This window comes from Peromyscus eremicus, chromosome 5, assembly GCF_949786415.1.
Source record: "Peromyscus eremicus chromosome 5, PerEre_H2_v1, whole genome shotgun sequence".
Classification (NCBI taxonomy): Eukaryota; Metazoa; Chordata; class Mammalia; order Rodentia; family Cricetidae; genus Peromyscus; species Peromyscus eremicus.
The window spans coordinates 100,805,871-100,823,925 of NC_081420.1; the positions used below are offsets into that span (position 1 = coordinate 100,805,871).

At 39.3% G+C, this 18,055-nt stretch overlaps 1 protein-coding gene across 4 annotated transcripts in view; it reads right to left on the minus strand.

Moving 5' to 3' along the window:
- Positions 1 to 1,735: 1,735 nt before the first annotated feature.
- Nfat5 (nuclear factor of activated T cells 5) overlaps positions 1,736 to 18,055 on the minus strand; it is an 85,823-nt gene continuing 69,503 nt past the window's right edge. For all 4 annotated transcript variants that reach the window (XM_059264047.1, XM_059264046.1, XM_059264048.1 and 1 more), the window contains 4 exons: positions 10,093 to 10,241; positions 6,679 to 9,175; positions 5,581 to 5,824; positions 1,736 to 5,007 (listed from right to left, as the gene is read on the minus strand). In XM_059264047.1, coding sequence (XP_059120030.1) covers positions 5,589 to 5,824; positions 6,679 to 9,175; positions 10,093 to 10,241 — 2,882 coding nt within the window. In that variant the 3' untranslated portion in view covers positions 1,736 to 5,007; positions 5,581 to 5,588. The remainder of the gene's footprint in view (positions 5,008 to 5,580; positions 5,825 to 6,678; positions 9,176 to 10,092; positions 10,242 to 18,055) is intronic.

The following is an 18,055-nucleotide window of genomic DNA, read 5'->3' on the forward strand; positions in this document are numbered from 1 at the left end:
AAAATTAAGAGTTGATTCATGTAAGCCTCAACAGCATACACTTACTCTCCAAGCAATTTTGCCAAAGAACTTTCTCTGTTATTTTAGTCAAAGGAACTGACAAAGTTTTCTTCTATTGTGACCAAGAAATGGAGAAAAGAATGGCCAAATGAGAAAGTCTAGGTTGGGACCTGTTAAGACCAGTTGTTCATATATTTCTGGCAACAGTGGAAGGTGGAATTATAAGAAGGGTACACTGGCATGGTAAAAAGGCACTTTTCCATACACATGTAATCGCTATATAAAATACTAATGTAAAAAGTTGCCTGAAAGAACAAGAGCAGTAAAAACAGAATTTTATTAACATACAAGGCTTAGCATGGCATGAAAACAGAGCTCAAAAGTAATTAGGGCACCAAGACAATTTACTAATGATACTGTAGAGTCAATCTCCTGCACAGTTTAGCTCTAGTAACAAAAGCAGGCAGGCAGGGAAAGCTCTCAGTGTGTGTAATGGACCAGTGCTCATCCTCTTGCTAGTGTGTATACCCAGGTTCTTTTTCTCTCCCTTTTGGTGGTGCTGGGGATCAAATTCAGGACCTTGCACATGACCCCTGAACCACACCCCCAGGCCTGAGTTATTTCTCTAATACATATGCTGAATTAATTTTTCTTTTTCATTGAGTCCCTCCACATAACCAAAAGCATGCATCTATAAAAAGGAAATCTTGATTAGAGATAGAACCTATGCTTCAGATGCAGAGTAAAGCTGCAAGGTCTCCCATAACTTTTAACTAATTAAAAATCAGGAAACAGGGATACAGAAAATTTTACTAGAAAAATTCTCAGGCTAACCCTGGAGAATATGTACTACTATGCTGAGTTTAAGAATCAGTCAGTCATTTTTCACTGTGGTTCTTATTTGCTGATAGATTCCATTTTTCGCAAACAAACGTTGGCAATGGCTTAAAAAGGCCAAAGGGGCCCAGGTAAGGTGCTTCAATCCCTCCAGGCCCAGTACTTGGGCAGCGTAGTGCAACCTCATTGAAAACAAATATTGAAAATAAATAAAAACAAACATTCAAAAAGGTCAAAAGGAATTATTTTCATTCTAAATGGACATGTGCACAATTTCTTCCTTCTATTTTTTTCTGGGTAGATTAGCCAAAACTCTGGTAGGCAATAAACCTATGAGAATGAGATTCTAAACTATAACTTACAATATCATATAAAGGTGGGGAGCAAGGAAGGATGGGAGAATGGGAGGGAGGGAAAGAGGCCACTCATTAATACTGCTTTGATAATAAACAAAGCCCTTTAAACACTTGTTCTAAGGAGATGGAGTAGACATACCAAAATTGGCTAAATAACAAATAACATGATGTTAGAATTAGAAAAGCCTATAGCAAATCTTAGAAACAAATTATCTAAGCTGGGCAGTGGTGGCACACGCCTTTAAACCCAGCACTCAGGAGGCAGTGGCAGGCGGATCGCTTGAGTTCAAGGCCAGCCTGGTCTACAGAGTGAATTCTAGGACAGCCAGGCTACACAGAGAAACTCTGCCTCAAAATGAAACAAAACAAAATGAAACAAATTATCTAATTGTCTTCTCCCTGGTGTGGAATGACAATAAGAAATAACAAGCACACATACATGCATGCACGCATGCTCACCCACAGAAGAGAGAGAGAGAGAGAGATAAGCTCCAAGCATTTCTATGAGTTGCTGAAAGCAAGAACTGAATGTAACAAAGGAATAAAATGTAGTTCACAGTTTATTTAGGTCCTTCTGCCAGATATAAATTTAATAAATCCTGATTCCCAAGGTCTTTACTGGCTCACTGAGTCTTCCCACAGGCAGTTGTAACTGTAACAGGAACTGAGAAGCTGCATTCTTAGCACAAGTATCAACCACTGAGCTAACTCTTCAATAAGAAGACAAAGACTTCTTGTAACCAAATCATATATTCAGAACATTGTACTTAACACGGACCTTTAGGGGCAAGGAACATTTAACAATGTAAGAAAACAAATAAACTTCCATCATTACTGAACAGGAATATGGTAGCACAGCACAGCCCTTGTATAAATAACCACAGAAGTGATGAGACTAAAAATGAGGGGGTTTGCCTCCATCCACTCAAACCACTACAGTTCAGGTGATGTTCTGTTCTAAACTCAGACATTATAAAACAGAAATTGGTCCCAGTGACTTGGCATTGCCAATCAGCATTTTATAAGGATAAGCTTCTAGTACAGAACAAACAGAAGTCACCACACAAGCCAGACTTCTTGCTGCACTTCATCCATGGTGCGGTAGTAACATTCTAATTTGATCTTGGTGAACAATCAGATTTCCTGAGTCTCCTACATGATCTCAGAAAGTAACTCTAAAAACTCAGAAATAAATGTAGTTTTAAACACTGACTCCTGTCTCTTCTAAGACACGCTAGTGTCTGTTGTACATCTGAAAGCTGAAGCACTGAATTGTGTGGCTGACTCTTATCGTAACCTGAACTATGCTGGGTGACTCTTCCCTGTAGGGAGTGGGGGAGAAGGGAGACAATGAGGAAAATACTTTTGGTTTAGAGAATTTATAAAGTAGTTCTGGATATTAAAAGATGGGAAAATGTTATTAAAATTACAAACATGGTATTTTTAGTGTCTTTATAAATAAAAGGCATAGGATACAGAAAGCCAATTAATAACAACAACAATAATAAAATATTAAATATATAGTGAACAAAGACAGAGTGGCTCATTCTTGTCAAACACCATTTGACACTACCTCAATAAGATTCCTTGCTCTTTAACACCTTGCTGAGTGGAGATCCAGCAAACACACAGTCGTTGCCTTTAGCTCACTAGTAACATCAAGGAACTGCCTGATGGAATGGCTACAGATAAACAGGCCATTTGTTTCAAAAGGTACTTAAATACTCAATAAAGACATAACAAACCCCTCACTGTTATCAGACGCCACGTTGTGGTAGAACATCAGACAAACTCACAAATTTACCACAAAAATGTGTGGCAAAAAGAATAGTTTATATATGTATATATATATATATATATAAATTTCTATATTTATGCCAATGTACTCACTCAGTACAAATAGCAAAATAGTATACCATTTCCTAAATATAAAATATAGCTTTCCAAAAAAATGAAACACACATTAGATATAAACCATCCAAAACTTGAACGATTGAAAACTGTTTTCAAAATTAAATGACCAGAGTAGGTCTCTTTCTGGAAAGTTCCCTTCATATCGGCAAGAAGCCTGTACTACTGAAAACGTAATCCAATGCCTCTCAGAAAGAGAAAGGAAGGGTCAGGGCAGAGGAAGAAGAACAAAGAGAAAGCAAATGACAAGAACAATAGTCAAAGAACAAATGAAGATCACAAAAGGGGGAATCTGACCATATGAACAAACCAACACCACAGCTCCACACAGTTCAACAATTGTGTAGGACAGGGAGAGAAAAAATGGAAAGAAAACTAAGGCTAAGGAAAAGAAACTACAAACTGGCTAATTTTTAGACACTTAAAGTAAGTAAAAGAAACAAATAGGATACCAAAACATATCAACACACAGAAGCCACACATGTTGGCCTCATGCTGCATTGAAACTTTCCACATGCCAAAGATAAATGAGACATAAGCATGTGTCCAGATGTAGGTGGGAGTGAGAAGCAGGCACCACACAGGCGGCAAGAACACCCAAAACTCTACAACTAATGCTACAAATGCAAGTTCTGGAGTGTGTAATTTTGCTCTCTGTAGATGTAACGTAAGTTAACTCTTCTTTTTACATCAATGTGGTGACCCTGTAAAGCCTAAGGCTTGTGGGACCCATCGATTAAGTGACCACTTCGACTGTAAAGCACTGAGGTGACAAGTGAATTATCGTCACTGCAGCTCAGGGAGAAATAACAGTTCGAGAAATGTTTGTTTGCCTCATTTGTAAAGTGAAATTTTATACTGTTTTTCATTAGAGGGAAAAATTTGAAGACTTCAGAACAGCACCGTTCACGGAAGAAAAAAAATAAGAGAGAGAGAGAGAATTGTTTTTTTTTTCAGGAATCAATTCCCAATAATTCCTAAGAGTATTCCTGGCCCAGTGCTGCAGACTGCCAGGTCACTGGATCAATGTGGCTGCCTTCTCTAAACTACTACAGGGTCATAAAGCCAGGGGTATATTAACAGCTGTCTAAAACTGAAGAGGAAAACAATACAGATGCATATAAAATGGGAACACTAGCCTAACGCTGGGTTAGAGGAAAACAGACTCAAATGACTCTGTCAGTTTAAACTACTGAAGGTGAATATGAGAACATAATGTCATATATTACTCCCTTCATTTTCATAGAACAAAATATTTTTATGCAGTTATGGCTAAATCCCGTAGCATAAATACGGAGAACTAAAAACTCTCTACAAAATGACCTCAGTAATATTCCAGCTGTACCCAGTTTGAAAGCATGTCATCTGCATGTGTGTGATGAGGAGTCCTCTTATCTACAGAGTTCTCAATACAGCTTTTTTGTAAGTTATACCTTCCAGCTTCTCCATGAAAACTGAAAGAAACTCCTTCACTTTGGCCAACATCCACGCTTTTTACATCAACAAAATCACAGCCTTAGTCATTACTATACTTTACTTTGTCCTAAGCCATTACTTGACTAAAATAATGTAGGAAAAAAAATAAGAATGTAAGTAAACATGACAAATATGATTTTCTAATAGCAATAATAACTGAGAGGCCCAGCCTTGCATTTAAAAAACTAGGACAAAAGCAACAATTCTGTCAGCTGGAAAAATCAAACAGATTCTCAGTCATCACTGTTACTAGAAACAAAAAGCACATTGGTGGCGCATTACTGCAACAGGCAGCATGGGTGTGTTCTCACAGTCAGGAAATCTACCCATTTACTCCAATATAGTTTTCACAATAGTTCAATGATCTTCACAGAACCACAATTTCTCAGGACATCTTGGAATCATCATTACTTTCTTCATGGAATTTCTGGGGGGAAAAAAAATCACTATTTCACTAGGGAAGAAAGGCATTTGTGAAGTGTCTGTCACCTGAAATGACCCCAAAGGACACTGTACATATAGGGAAACTTATCTATCATCTTCAGTCTCTCTTACTTTTTTGGTGGTGCTGGGTATTGAACCTATGGTCTCAAGTATGCTAGGCACGTGCCCAACTTAGATATACCCAGCTTATTCTTATTCTATAGAATTTCCTCTGTCTTACTCTCTTTTCTCTATTATGATTGAGTCTAGGGCCTTGTGCTAGCTGGATATTCTAAAGCAAAGAAGCTTCCAGCCAGAAGGAATGGCCAGTATTTCCTACATAACCTAAGCTATCATTCAGAGTGATTTGCTCAAAGTAATGTCCTATTTTAAAAGGGTAGACTCGGGGTTGGGGAGTTAGCTCAGTGGTAGAGCGCTTGCCTAGCGCTCCTGGGTTCGTTCCTCAGCTCCAGGAAAAAAAAAAAAAAAAAGGGTAAAGTCTAAGCAGTGCTATTAACTCAAATCTGTTATGAACAAATTAATGCTTTTCACTAAGAAGCCAAAACGTAATACTTACGCATCTCATTAAAAGGAGCCGGTTAAATTGTTCCCTTGGCTTTGCAATGAAACAAGCAAATCAATCTTCTCCATGTTCTGACTGCTGTTCACAGAGGAGGCCAGTGGGGAAGTCTCTGGCATTTGCTGAGAAAGAAGTGTTGTCACAGAAGCCTGGCCCTCATTTTGTGTCTGGCCTGGCTGATTTATGGCCATCAGCTGATCTGGCAAGGTACCTGGTCCAGAGGTTAAAAGCTGACTGCAATCTGTAGAGACAATGAAATCAGAAACATCTGATTAGATAAGATTCATGAAAAAATACCTTTTCGTTGACAGAGGAAATTCACTCCTACGCTGATCTAGTACATTACTTAAGCCTAAGAAAATGGTTTTCACAAGATGACACTGGAGTTTATCTTGAGATTCCTCTAATTTATATAAAAATACTACTTAGGCTGGGTGTGGTGGAGCACACCTTTAATCTCAGCATTTGGGAAGCAGAGTAGGTAAACTTTTAGGTTCAAGGCCATCCTGGCCTACACAGCGAGTTCCAGCATAACCACAGCTACATAGTAAGAACCTAATTCTAAATAAATAAAAATAATACTACTTAGGTGTATCATCCAACTCCTATGTAATTACTTGACATAACGTGAAAAACGGGTGTCTACCTACTTCTTTTAAAAAAATTAATTGGCTGAGATATTATCTGTTCTTATTTCATTTTCCTTTCAATAGCTTAAAATGGCAAATGTATTTTTATACACCACTACATTTACCCCTCCTAATCTTTGTGAGATATAAAAAATTATCACCGTTTTTTGGTTTCTGTTTCTGAGACAAGGTCTCATGTATCCTAGGCTGTCCTCAAACACACTACCAAGCCAGATGATTTTGAATTACTGATCTTCCTGCCTCTACCTCTGAAAGGCTAGGACTACAGGCATGTACCATCATGACTAGTCTAAAATGATCACTTTTGAAAATATGGCAATTTAGGCCCATGAAGTCCTCAGTCTTCAGTTGGTGGAATTCTACTCTGCTCTTAAAATACTGTGCTTTGTGCTTCCTTATAATAATCTGAACATCTCAACTGAGTACTGAGAAATTTGTTTCTTACTATTTTGAATGCCAAATAAGAACATTCCCGAAGTCTGTTGAGATGAGCCAGGAGAATTCTGTAGTTGGTTCATTGTGCCTCCTGTAGTGTTGTGAAATAAAGTAGCCTGTGACTGGGGTGAAGAAGTGGCTCCTTGGATTCCAGGTATGTTGTTCTGAGGAGAATAAAGAGGAGACTGTTGCATGTCCTGTTGGTTTATACTGGTCTGCAGTGCTGACATGGATGCCGGAGAGAGGAAGAGTGTTACTTGCTGCTCTTGAGAACTAGGTGACCCTTGTACCAACTGGATCTGAGGAGAACTATGAAACAAGGAGGTCTGTGGTGACTCAGACTGTGTAGGACCTGGGTTCTGAAGTGAAGAAACCGTAGGCTGATTCTGAAATTGCATGGGCTGCTGCTCTTGGTTCATTGGGGCCATATTACTTTGCTGGTGAAAAATTGACTGGTTCTGCTGCTCCTGACTTGCCATTGGGTTTTGGTTTGGGCTAAATATCATGTTTGGTGGTGGCTGCTTCTGAGATGCCATTGTAGCCATGGCATTCTGATTACTGAATAAAATGCTCTGCTGCTGCTGCTGTTGTTGTTGCTGCTGCTGCTGCTGCTGCTGTTGCTGCTCCTGAGATGGAGAGTTACTCTGCATGCCAACGATTGAGCGCTGTGTTTGGAACATTGCTCCTTGCTGGCTTTGAGGCATTGGATTAGATGGAAGGGAGCCCAGGGCCACCTGAGGCTGAAATAAACCTTGCTGAGTGGATTGTGCCTGTTCTTGGGAAAGAATAGGGGTTGAGATGTGTGAGATTGGAGGCTGCTGTTGAAAAGCAGCTTGCTGCTCAGTGTTTGATGTTGACTGAAGTGGAGAAATTGAGTTCTGTGCTGCAAAAAATGAAATCTGTTCTTCTTGGGCTACTGTATTAGTTTGTAGATTATTCATAGAACTTTGGGAAAGAAATATGTTGGGTGATTGCTGGTCTTGTGGAACTGAAGAGCCTTGTAATACAGTGATGGTATTCTGTGAGTGAAACATTGAAGGCTGCAATTGTTCAGAGGACGCTGTGGAAGTCTGACTGTGGACAATAGGATTTGGACTGTGAAAAATTGAACCTTGAGTTTCCTGGGAAAGGTTCTGAGCATCAGCAATAGGATTTTGAGGATGAAAGAGTTGAGCCTGTGAATGAGAAGACTGCTGCAAAAAGTTCCCAGACTGAAGTGATATCATCTCGTTCCCTTGCTGGAACAAGCTATTCCCTTGTTGCTGGGTACCACTATTCTGAACACTCATTATATTTTTTGTAGATGAAAAGAGGTTTACTTGAGGTTGGCTGTCTCCACTGTGCTGCATTTGAACCATGGTCTGAAAGACACTGTTCTGAATTTGTTTCGCCTGTGCTCCAGTTTCTTCTCCATCTCCCGAACTTGGCGCCTGAAACATAGTGGAGCCAGGGGTTGTAACCTGTGGCGTGGTGGTTGTGGAAGTTTCATTTCCAGAAACTGCAGGGGAAGAAGAGAACAACTCACACTGCATTTGCATGTCCTCGTTGGTAGGCAGTGCACTCATCATGTGAGAAGGCTGCTGGTAAACTGGGGACTGCTGAAGGCTTCCATTTGCTGAAGCAGCTGAAGGAAATAGTTCAGCAGCTGCTTGGCAAATGCTCTGCTGCATCTCCATCACCATTGCAGCCGATGACTCCATCACTTGCTGTTGTTGCTGCTGCTGCTGCTGCTGCTGATTAGATAGTGTGTTTTCAGTCGGTTGATGGACACTGTCAGCCCTCCCAGGTAGTAAGTTATCTGGTCTGGTGTGAACTACAGGCTCTGTTGAGGAAAACATTCCAGGGCTTACACTACTTTGAATTTGACTGACTTGGAAAATGTCTGCATTAAGCTGTTCTTGAACATTCTCATTACCATCTGGAGCAGAAAACAGAACAGAAGATAACTGCTGTTGTGCCTCTAAAACCTGCTGGACCAAGTCAACACTTCCACTGCTGCCACCAGCAGTGCCCCCTGTAAAACTTCCTGCTTGCAGATGCTGAATGGTACTCTGAAGCTGGCTCACACTATTTGGCGGTGGAAAAATATTTGATGAGATCTGCTGCTGTAACGTCTGTGCTTGTTCTTGCAGCGGGGACTGCTGCTGCTGCTGCTGCTGCTGTGATGCCTCAGTCAACTGTGACAAATTAACCACTGTGCCATCTGACTGTAATGTATCTCTGGACTGAGCTTCTCTTGTCTGAAACTGTGTAGCCTGCTGCAGTAGTGCATCGTTGCTGGGCAGCTGACTAGAAGCAGAAACTGCTGGAAAAGTCCCAGGCTGTGAGATATCCTGTGTTTGGATAGTTGTCAGGGTCTCTGGGTTGTATGCCTTGGGCTGAAGCTGCTGCTGATTTTCATTTTCAGAAGGTAAGTGGGAAGATGATGGTGACGAAAAAGACGCGTTTCCTGCTATGTTAGGAATAGTTTCTAAAGCTTGCTGAGTCGAACCAACTGTCTTTGTAGTCTAAAAAAGAAAAAGTCACAAACAGTATGTACATATAAACATTAAGTAATCACAGTTATTACTTCAAAAATTATTTCTACGAATGCACACAGAATAAATTTTCTACTCTACGCTATCAACTAGAAGTTGGTGTTAAGACTGATTTTTTGTGAGATAATTAATGTCTGGCATTCAGTATCATAATCAGTTTTTGGTATGTTTAACAAAATTAAGAATAATAAGAGAACATTAATCCTATTAATCCTATGGTTTGTGTGTAATCAAGTTTAAAACACTTCCACATAGTGGATCATCAGTAACATTGCAATGGGGAAAAACAAGTGAAAGGAGGAATTAAAAAGATAGTAGAGAAGAAACCATAATCAAAATGTTTCTACCTCTGAAAATGCTAAAAATCAATCAATTTTTGGGGCAGGGTCTTTCTATGTAGCCAGGTTGGCCTTGAACTTACAGCCTTGGTTCCTTAGCCCCAAGACCAACTTACAATACCTTTATAAAAGTCCCTCATCTCACAAGTATTAATTCCTCCTCTTGTCAAAATGTGTATTGGAAGTTACTTTGCAAACAATTTTACTGACATATAAAGCATTTGCTCCGAAGAACAGAATTTATTAAGTATATCCAATGGGAAACAAATGTCAACGAAATAAGAAAGGTGTATATAGCAGTTTTCATATGTGAGATAAAGATATGGAGCACTGGGCTGGAGAGATGGCTCAGAGGTTAAGAGCACTGACTGCTCTTTCAGAGGTCCTGAGTTCAATTCCCAGCAACCACATGGTGACTCACAACCACTTATAATGAGATCTGGTGCCCTCTTCTGGCCTGTAGTCATACATGCTGTATACATAATAAATAAATCTAAAAAAAAAAAAAAAAAAAAAAAAAAAAAAGGAGCACTAATTAATATAACTCACCTGAAAAATAGGGGAAGATCTTTTCTCTGCTGTTACTTCCATTGGAGTAACATCTTCAGTCTTAATCATACTGCTTGACATGAGTGGAGTGATCAGGGCATTAGGAAGAATGTTTACTTTATCTAGGTTACATCCAGACGTTTTCATTGCTACACACATAAAAAAAATTGTAAATCATCAAAATAACCATAAAAACAATCTGTTTACTATAAGCCATTGTTTATATCTATTTTTTTCGTTTGAAGTAGTCTCTATACAGTCTAGACTGGCCTCAAACTTGTCATCTTCCTGCTTCAGCCCCCAAGAGCTCAAAGTATGGGTGTGCTGTATCACCATATCTGGCTTAAATGCCTATTATATTTACTTATTTACTTAAATGTCTATTTTTTGATGCTATAATGTATGATACATTTATCCCATTTTTGAGAGACTCTTGTGTAGTCTAGGCTGGCCTCAAACTAGATATGGAGTCTAGGATGACCTCAAACTTCTGATCCTCCTGCCTTTACTTGGCACTGCATGTATAGGTCACTATGTTTGATAAATGCAAAGCCAATTATTGAGCCCAGGGTTAATGCATCATAGGTAGGCACTCTGCCTCCTCTGCTATATCCCCACCCCTACCTGGCTTGAAGATCCTTGGTATGGGCTGAGAAGGCATGCCAGGTAATCAAACCTAGGGACACCTGCTAGCTAGAGAGCGCCACCACTCAAGAAATGCCCCTGATTGTAGGCTAAATAATAAACTGAAATGGTTCAACTATTAAGCTGTATCCCACAAGCCACATCTAAGTGTCCTGAGTTATACACAATGCAACAAGGATCACATTTAGCTTCTTTTAGCATACAGACTGGCAATCTCCAAGCGTTCCAACCTTGTAAAGGCTAAGACTATTGAAGTATCTCTCAAAAATTTAAGAAAATATAAAGTAATTTATAAATTTTTATTCACTGAATCAATGCTTTAGGAACTTGAACAATTCAAGGTGGTACATTACTAAATGCATTTCTCAACTACTTTTTACCTCTATCACCCTCCACTTCCAACAGCTATCCATTTACAGCTAGGAGAGGCAATTACTACCTTCTCACTCTGTTTTTACCACCACCCCCTCCCACCCCAACCCACCCCCGTCTTTTGATTCTTTCTTTTCACTTTTACTTGAGTTTGACATTGGTACTTTATGGAGGCTACTGTTATTGCTAATGGCAGTCTCTGAATTGATCATGCAGCGCTAAAGCCCAATCAACAAGTTTGAGACTCTGGAAAAGAAATACAGTTTTTTTGTTTGTTTGTTTGTTTTTTTCAAGACAGGGTTTCTCTGTGTAGCCCTGGCTGGCCTTGAACTCACAGAGATCTGACTGCTTCTGCCTCCAAGAGTGCTGGTACTAAAGCGTGCGCCACCACTAGCCCAGCAGAAATATTGATTATTAAGATGGGTTTTACTAATATGCAGCTCATGCTGATCTCAAACATTTCATCTTCCCTTCTCAGCCTCAGGGTGCTAGCATTACAGGTCACATGCCACTATGCCTAGCAGCTCACAAACTTCCAAATGTCATTATTTATATTTTTATTCAGTTTATTTTTCAATTTCCTTTTGATATCCCTGCTCTTAAAAAATATTTATTTTTACATAAGTGTATGAGTGTTCTGCCTGTTTGCGAGTATGTGTACCATGTACCCCTGAAGATCAGAGGAGGGCACTGGATCCTTGGGACCAGAGTTGTCATCTCTCTGGCTCCCTGCACTTATTATTTTTTTTTTTTTGAGACAGTCTCATGTTTCCCACGGTGGCTTAAACTCAAAGCCAAAGATCTGAACTTCTTTTTTTGTTTTGTTTTTTCGAGACAGGGTTTCTCTGTGTAGCTTTACGCCTTTCCTGGAATTCACGCTGTAGCCCAGGCTGGGCTCAAACTCACAAAGATCCGCCTGCCTCCACCTCCCGAGTGCTGGGATTAAAGGCGCCACCACCGCCCAGCTTGTTTTCGTTTTTGAGACAGGGTTTCCGTGTATAGCCCTGGCTGTACTGGAATTCACTTTCTTTATTAAAATTTTCTATTTTTACTCAGAATTACTTGTTGTATTAATTTAATGGTCTAACTTTTTGTTAGAGAGTTCCAATACTTATCTTAATATTCACATCACTTATCTTTTCTAATTTAAGTTGTGAGTTTTCTTGGTTCATAATATGACAAATGACTTAAAAAATTATTTCAAGGCCACTTTGGATTTTGTTAGGAGACCTGACTCCCTTAACTGACTTGAGCAGATTTAACTTGCTCAGTCAGGTTCTGGTTTACCTAAGTAACAGTGACAACTTAGTTCTATTTTGGGTTATCTGGTCTGGCCATTCCTAACTCTAGGTGCTGTCTACCTAGTGGAAGGTGCTTCCCTGGGCTATTGGTGTCTTTGGAGAAGTAAGGAAAGCATTTCTCCTGCATGTTTTCTTTCTTTTTTCTTTTCTTTCCTTTTAAAGCATAATTATGAGTTCTAGGTCAAAAACAGTATAACCTAAGTTTTCCCTGCTTCTCTCCTAAATACTACTAAATAGCTTATAAATAAGTTACCTATCATAAAAGTATTTGAAAAAGAAAGAAGTCATTGGAGTGACCAGGAACTTTGAAATGACTTATCTGCTCAACAAGCACACTAGGAAAGTTTAGGAGCCAAGTACCTCTACCACACATGCTGCAGCAACAGCAGAACCTGAAGGGGCCAGTAACCTAGTACCTCCACCTGTCAGCAGCACTGAGCTCACTGACAGTAGACCTCAGGAGAGCTAGTGTATACCAAGCTATGCATATGAAGCAGCAAGTCAGTCTGCCTTCCAGAAATGACAACAATGGATCCCAGTGCGTCCCTTGTGCCATGCCACACAAGAGCAAGGCAGTCCTCTCCATACTGATGATACATGCAAGCTCAGTATTTCCTTAACCTTAGGAAGCCCCAATGGCCGCTAGCACTCCACCCAAGTAGAACATCTAAGCTAGGAATCTTCTAATCCTCTACCTAGTGACAAAAGTCAGTGTCAGCTGACTAGAGCTGGGTGTGGCCCATGCTTTTAATCCCAGCACTTGGGAGGCAGAGGCAGGTGGATCTTTGTTGAGTTCTAGGCTGGCCTGGTCTACATAGTAAGTTCTAGGACAGCCAGGGCTATGTAGAGAGACCCTGTCTCAAAAAAACAAAAATGTCAGCTTGGTATCAGAAAGCCAACCAGACATGGGGTTCCATCCCAGTTTGTCACATGTACCCAGATGGAGCAGAGGCAACCCACATAGATGACTCTTACCCTAGCAACACCAGCAGTGATAGATTAGAAAGCCTTCTGTAACTGTGATACCAATCTATCTATCTCTCTATCTCTCTCTCTCTCTCACACAATTTTTTTTCAATTAAAAGGCTTCAATTATTACTAGTATTTTTCCTTTTCCCATTTCCAAAGTGCATGTACTGAGTTCTATAATATTCTAGGCACTATTCTATGTTCTGAGGGTCCAGTGATGATTAGGATAAAAAATGTCTCCATTTCCTGAAAATTTTATTTCAGTGAGGAATAAAAAACTCAAAACATAAAGTCTGTGTGTTACCTAATGCTAATGGCTAGTAAGGTATCTTTTAAAACAACTCAGAAAAGCTAGACGGTAGATAATAAAGACATACTTCATTATTCCCATAATGAGGTAAACTTGTGAAGAACATTGCTATTGTCATTTATATGAAACAACTTTAGAAAATCAAGAAAAATAATTTTTCTAAAAGTATGTTGCCAGCAAGTAGAATTCACATCAAATATAAATTTTATCTGAAGTATGAGTTAACCAATTCCAGAAGTCTGATGCCTCCATTGGCACCAGGCATGCAAGTGGTGTACATACATACATTCAGGCAAAATACTCATACATATAAATCTAAAAAAATATAAATAAGTATATATTTAAATAATAAGTATGAGTGGAGATTTACAAGAAAGCTGATGTGGTGGCATATGCTTGCAAACTAAGCTACTGGGAGGTTGGGGCAGAAAGATCACAAGTTTGAGGTTAGTTTGGGCTACAGAGCAAGACTCAAAATTATGAGGTGGTTGAATAGAGGCGCAGGCCTGTAATTACATTTAAGAGGCTGAGGCAGGGGGACTGTCATCAATTTTGGCCCACGTGAGCTATAATGTGAGACTCTGTCTCAAAATTCAAATCAAACCAGCCAGACAGTGGTGGTGTATACCTTTAATCCCAGCACTTGGGAGGCAGAGGCAAGGGGAATCTCTGTGAGTTCGAGGCTACCCTAGTCTACAAATCAAGTTCCAGGACAGCCAGGACTGTTATAGAGAAAAACCCTGTCTCAAAAAAGAAAAAAAAAAAAAAATTTTTTTTTTTCAAATTAAACCAAAATGCTGAGGACATCTTGCTTAAATTTCAACTTCTGTCATTTACTAATTTTCACTTAATCTTTCTTAGCCTTGGTTTATTTGCTTATATAAATGATATTGCTTTTTTGAGACAGGCTCTCTCTACAGATCTCTGGCTGTCTGAGAACTCGCTATGTAGACTAGACTGGCCTCCAACTCAAGAGACCTGCCTGCCTCTGCCTCCTAAGTGCTGGGATAAAAAAAAAAAAAAAGGTGTGTGCCACCATACCTGTATAAGTTTTTTGTTTTGTTTTGTTTTGTTTTTTAAAGGGATCAAAGCTAGGCCCGCATGTACATGAAAGGCCAGCACTTTACCACTGAGGCTAGATCTCCAGCCTTTCACCTACAAAATGAGATTGTACTAGATTATTTTCACAGTTCTTTCAAGCCTACACAATTACAACCAGTTAAAGAAAATTATATGCTCTCAACTCTTGTTTAAACTCATCACATTAACCACACCCTACAAGCAGGGTGATACAAAGATGACAGAAAGATATAAGGCAGAGATGAAAAATTTATTACATTAGTACTTTATCCCTTGGTCCTAAACATGACCCATTGAACAGTCTGTTTATACTCAAATCTACCTGCACTGAAAAACATCTAGAAATATTCTCAGGAGGAGCTGGCAAGAGGCTTGGTGGATAAACGCACTGATGGCTCTTTCAGAGGATGTGGATTTGATACTTATTAGCATCCACATTGCTGACAACAACAAGCTGCAGCTCCAGTCCTAGAAGACAGACACCTTCAGGCCTCCAAAGGCACCCCCTACATACATGGGGACTGGGGAAGAAGCCTACTTTAGAGAGCTTTCAATATGTAGCCACAGTATTATTTTTGAGGCTCAAGATCTAAACATTATTGCAAATCATGGCTATTTTTAAGAATGATCCTTAAAGGATTATTGCTGCAACAGGAATTTGTATCATTCAAGTATTGCTGATTAAATTTCCACTTAGCGGGCTGCAGAGATGGCTCAGAGGTTAAGAGCACTGCTTGTTCTTTCAAAGGTCCTGAGTTCAATTCCCAGCAACCACATGGTGGCTCACAACTATCTGTAATGAGATCTGGTGCCCTCTTCTGGCCTGCAGGGATATGTGCAGGCAGAATACTGTATACATAATAAATGAATCTTTAAACATAAATAAATAAATAAATTTCCACTTAGCATTCTGGCACAGTACTAAAGCTTTGATTTCAAGGAATCGTTAAATATAAGCTATTTGTTATGGAAAAGTCCTAGTTCTGAAGCTATTATTTTCTTTTAATATAGAACAGGAATTGCTACTTATTTTATGGTAACAAATTTATAGTTTAAATCTATAAGACAGTTTAGAAGTCAGTTTAGTTTACATCTTCATAAAATTATTTTACCCTACTTTTTTTTAAGCTTATTTATTTTTATTTTTTGTGTATTGGTGTTTTGCCATGAGTGTCAGGTTCTCTGGAACTGGAATTATAGATAGTTGTGAGCTGCCATGTTGGTGCTGGGAATTGAACTAGATCCTCTGAAAAGCAGTCAGTGCTCTTAACCACTGAGCCATCTCTCCAGCTCCTCTACTTTACTCTACTTTTAATTGATAAGGTTTTTATCAAAAATAAGGTCTGAATTGTCCGTTTCATATCCAGTTACTTATTTATTTATTCATTTATTTATTTATTTTTGGCTAGTAAGATTTATTTAAAGGACTAAATTTTTTACCACTAAAGACAAAACCAAACCATGGCTTTTTAAACATTCGATGCATGTCCTTTTATATGATATTCCATATAGGATGGGGTTGTGATCTACTGGACCTGACTCTCTATGAACACAGGATTAAGGGATGAACTAAAGTCAAGCACCATGGCTCACACTTGTAATCCCAACATGCTGGCGGCTGAGACAAGAGACTGCCAGGAGTTCCAGGCCAGCCTGGTTAACAGAGTGAGATTCTGCCTCAAAACAAACAGGACAGATTATAAACACACCTGATGTTCTTTAGTAATTAGAGTATTCATCTAACAAAGATGAATTAATTAATTTCTTTTTCCCTTTGGTTCTTTTTGAGACAGAGTTTCTCTGTAGCCCTGGCTATCCTCAGACTCAGAGACTCACCTGCCTCTGGGTGCTGGGTTGGGATTAAGGGCATATGCCACCACCGCCTGACTGAATTTATTTTAATGGCTGACACAGATCCTACAAGTAAATGCTCAATAAACAGTAGTTAAATGGGTCTCTTTAGTTGAGTCTGACAAGCTTCCCAGTCTATTTGCAAATGCATAGTTTTTTTACTAATCTACTCTGGAAAATGTTCGTGGTCACAATTACAACAGCAAGCTGTAAGGAACTGTTCTACATGTGAACACTCTGTTTTACTACAGAAAAGTTTCATTGTAACTGGTAAGATTTATCAAGCTCCTTATGTCCCTTTATATAATTTAATCCACATGAATTAAAAGGTAGAAAATTGAAGAAAAAAAAAAAGAATTACAGAACTGTGCCATAATGCAATCTGTACCTTCATAGGTAAAGGCATAAAAGCATCATCACAACATACTATAAATTGTGGAGCAGTAATCTGCCCTTCCACTTTGTAACAGACTTGACTTAAATCACTTTATATTCATGGTTTCCTTTGTCCTTGGGTTTTTTGAGACAGTTTTATTATGTAGGCTAGCAAGGCCTTGAGATCATGAAATTCCTGTCTCAGATACCCCAGCACTGGGACTGTGGGCATGTACCATCATACTTGTTTCTGTTGTTCTTTGTTTTACATTGATAGGGAAGGGCAGTGGTGGTTATTTGCCTTCAATCCAAGCACTGAGGAGGCAGAGGCAGGCGGATCTCTGAGTTGGAGTTGGAGTTCCAGGACAGCCAGGGCTGTTACAATCTCAAAAAACAAACAAACAAACAAACAAACAAAACTCTTAAGTTGGTAGGTCAGTAAATAAACATGTCAGAAGGAAATAATGGTTAGATCCAAGGCAACTTTTCATATACCTACAGTTCAGATTTCAGTATCAGTATCAGTATCAGTATCTTCCTTTAAGAAGAAAGATTCAAAATTGCTGCTTTACATTTTTTTTTTTTTTTTTTTTTGAGCAGGGGGGTGGGGCTAGGGTTTGAGACAAGGTATCTCTGTGTAACAGCTCTGGCTGTCCTGGAACTTGCTCTGCAAACCAGGCAGAGATCAGAGATCAGCCTGCCTCTACCCCTTGAGTACTGGGATCAAAGGTGTGCACCACTGCCAGCAGGCTTCTGTTTTACCTTTTTGTGTGATTTATACACATTACTTTTAAGAGGCTTGGGTTTTTTTTTTTCCCTATTTATGTATTTATCTGTGTGTATGTATGGGTACCCAAGTGCCATAGTATGTGTGAAGGTCAGAGGACAACATTTAAGAGTTGGTTCTCTTCTTTCACCATGTGTGTTTGGGGGATTTAACCCAAGTCATTGGCCTACTGGCAAGTGCCTTTATCCACTGAGCCATCCTGAAGGCCCTTAAGGGTTTTTCTTTTTCTTTTTTTTTTTTTATGTACATTGGTGTTTTGCCTACATGTATGTC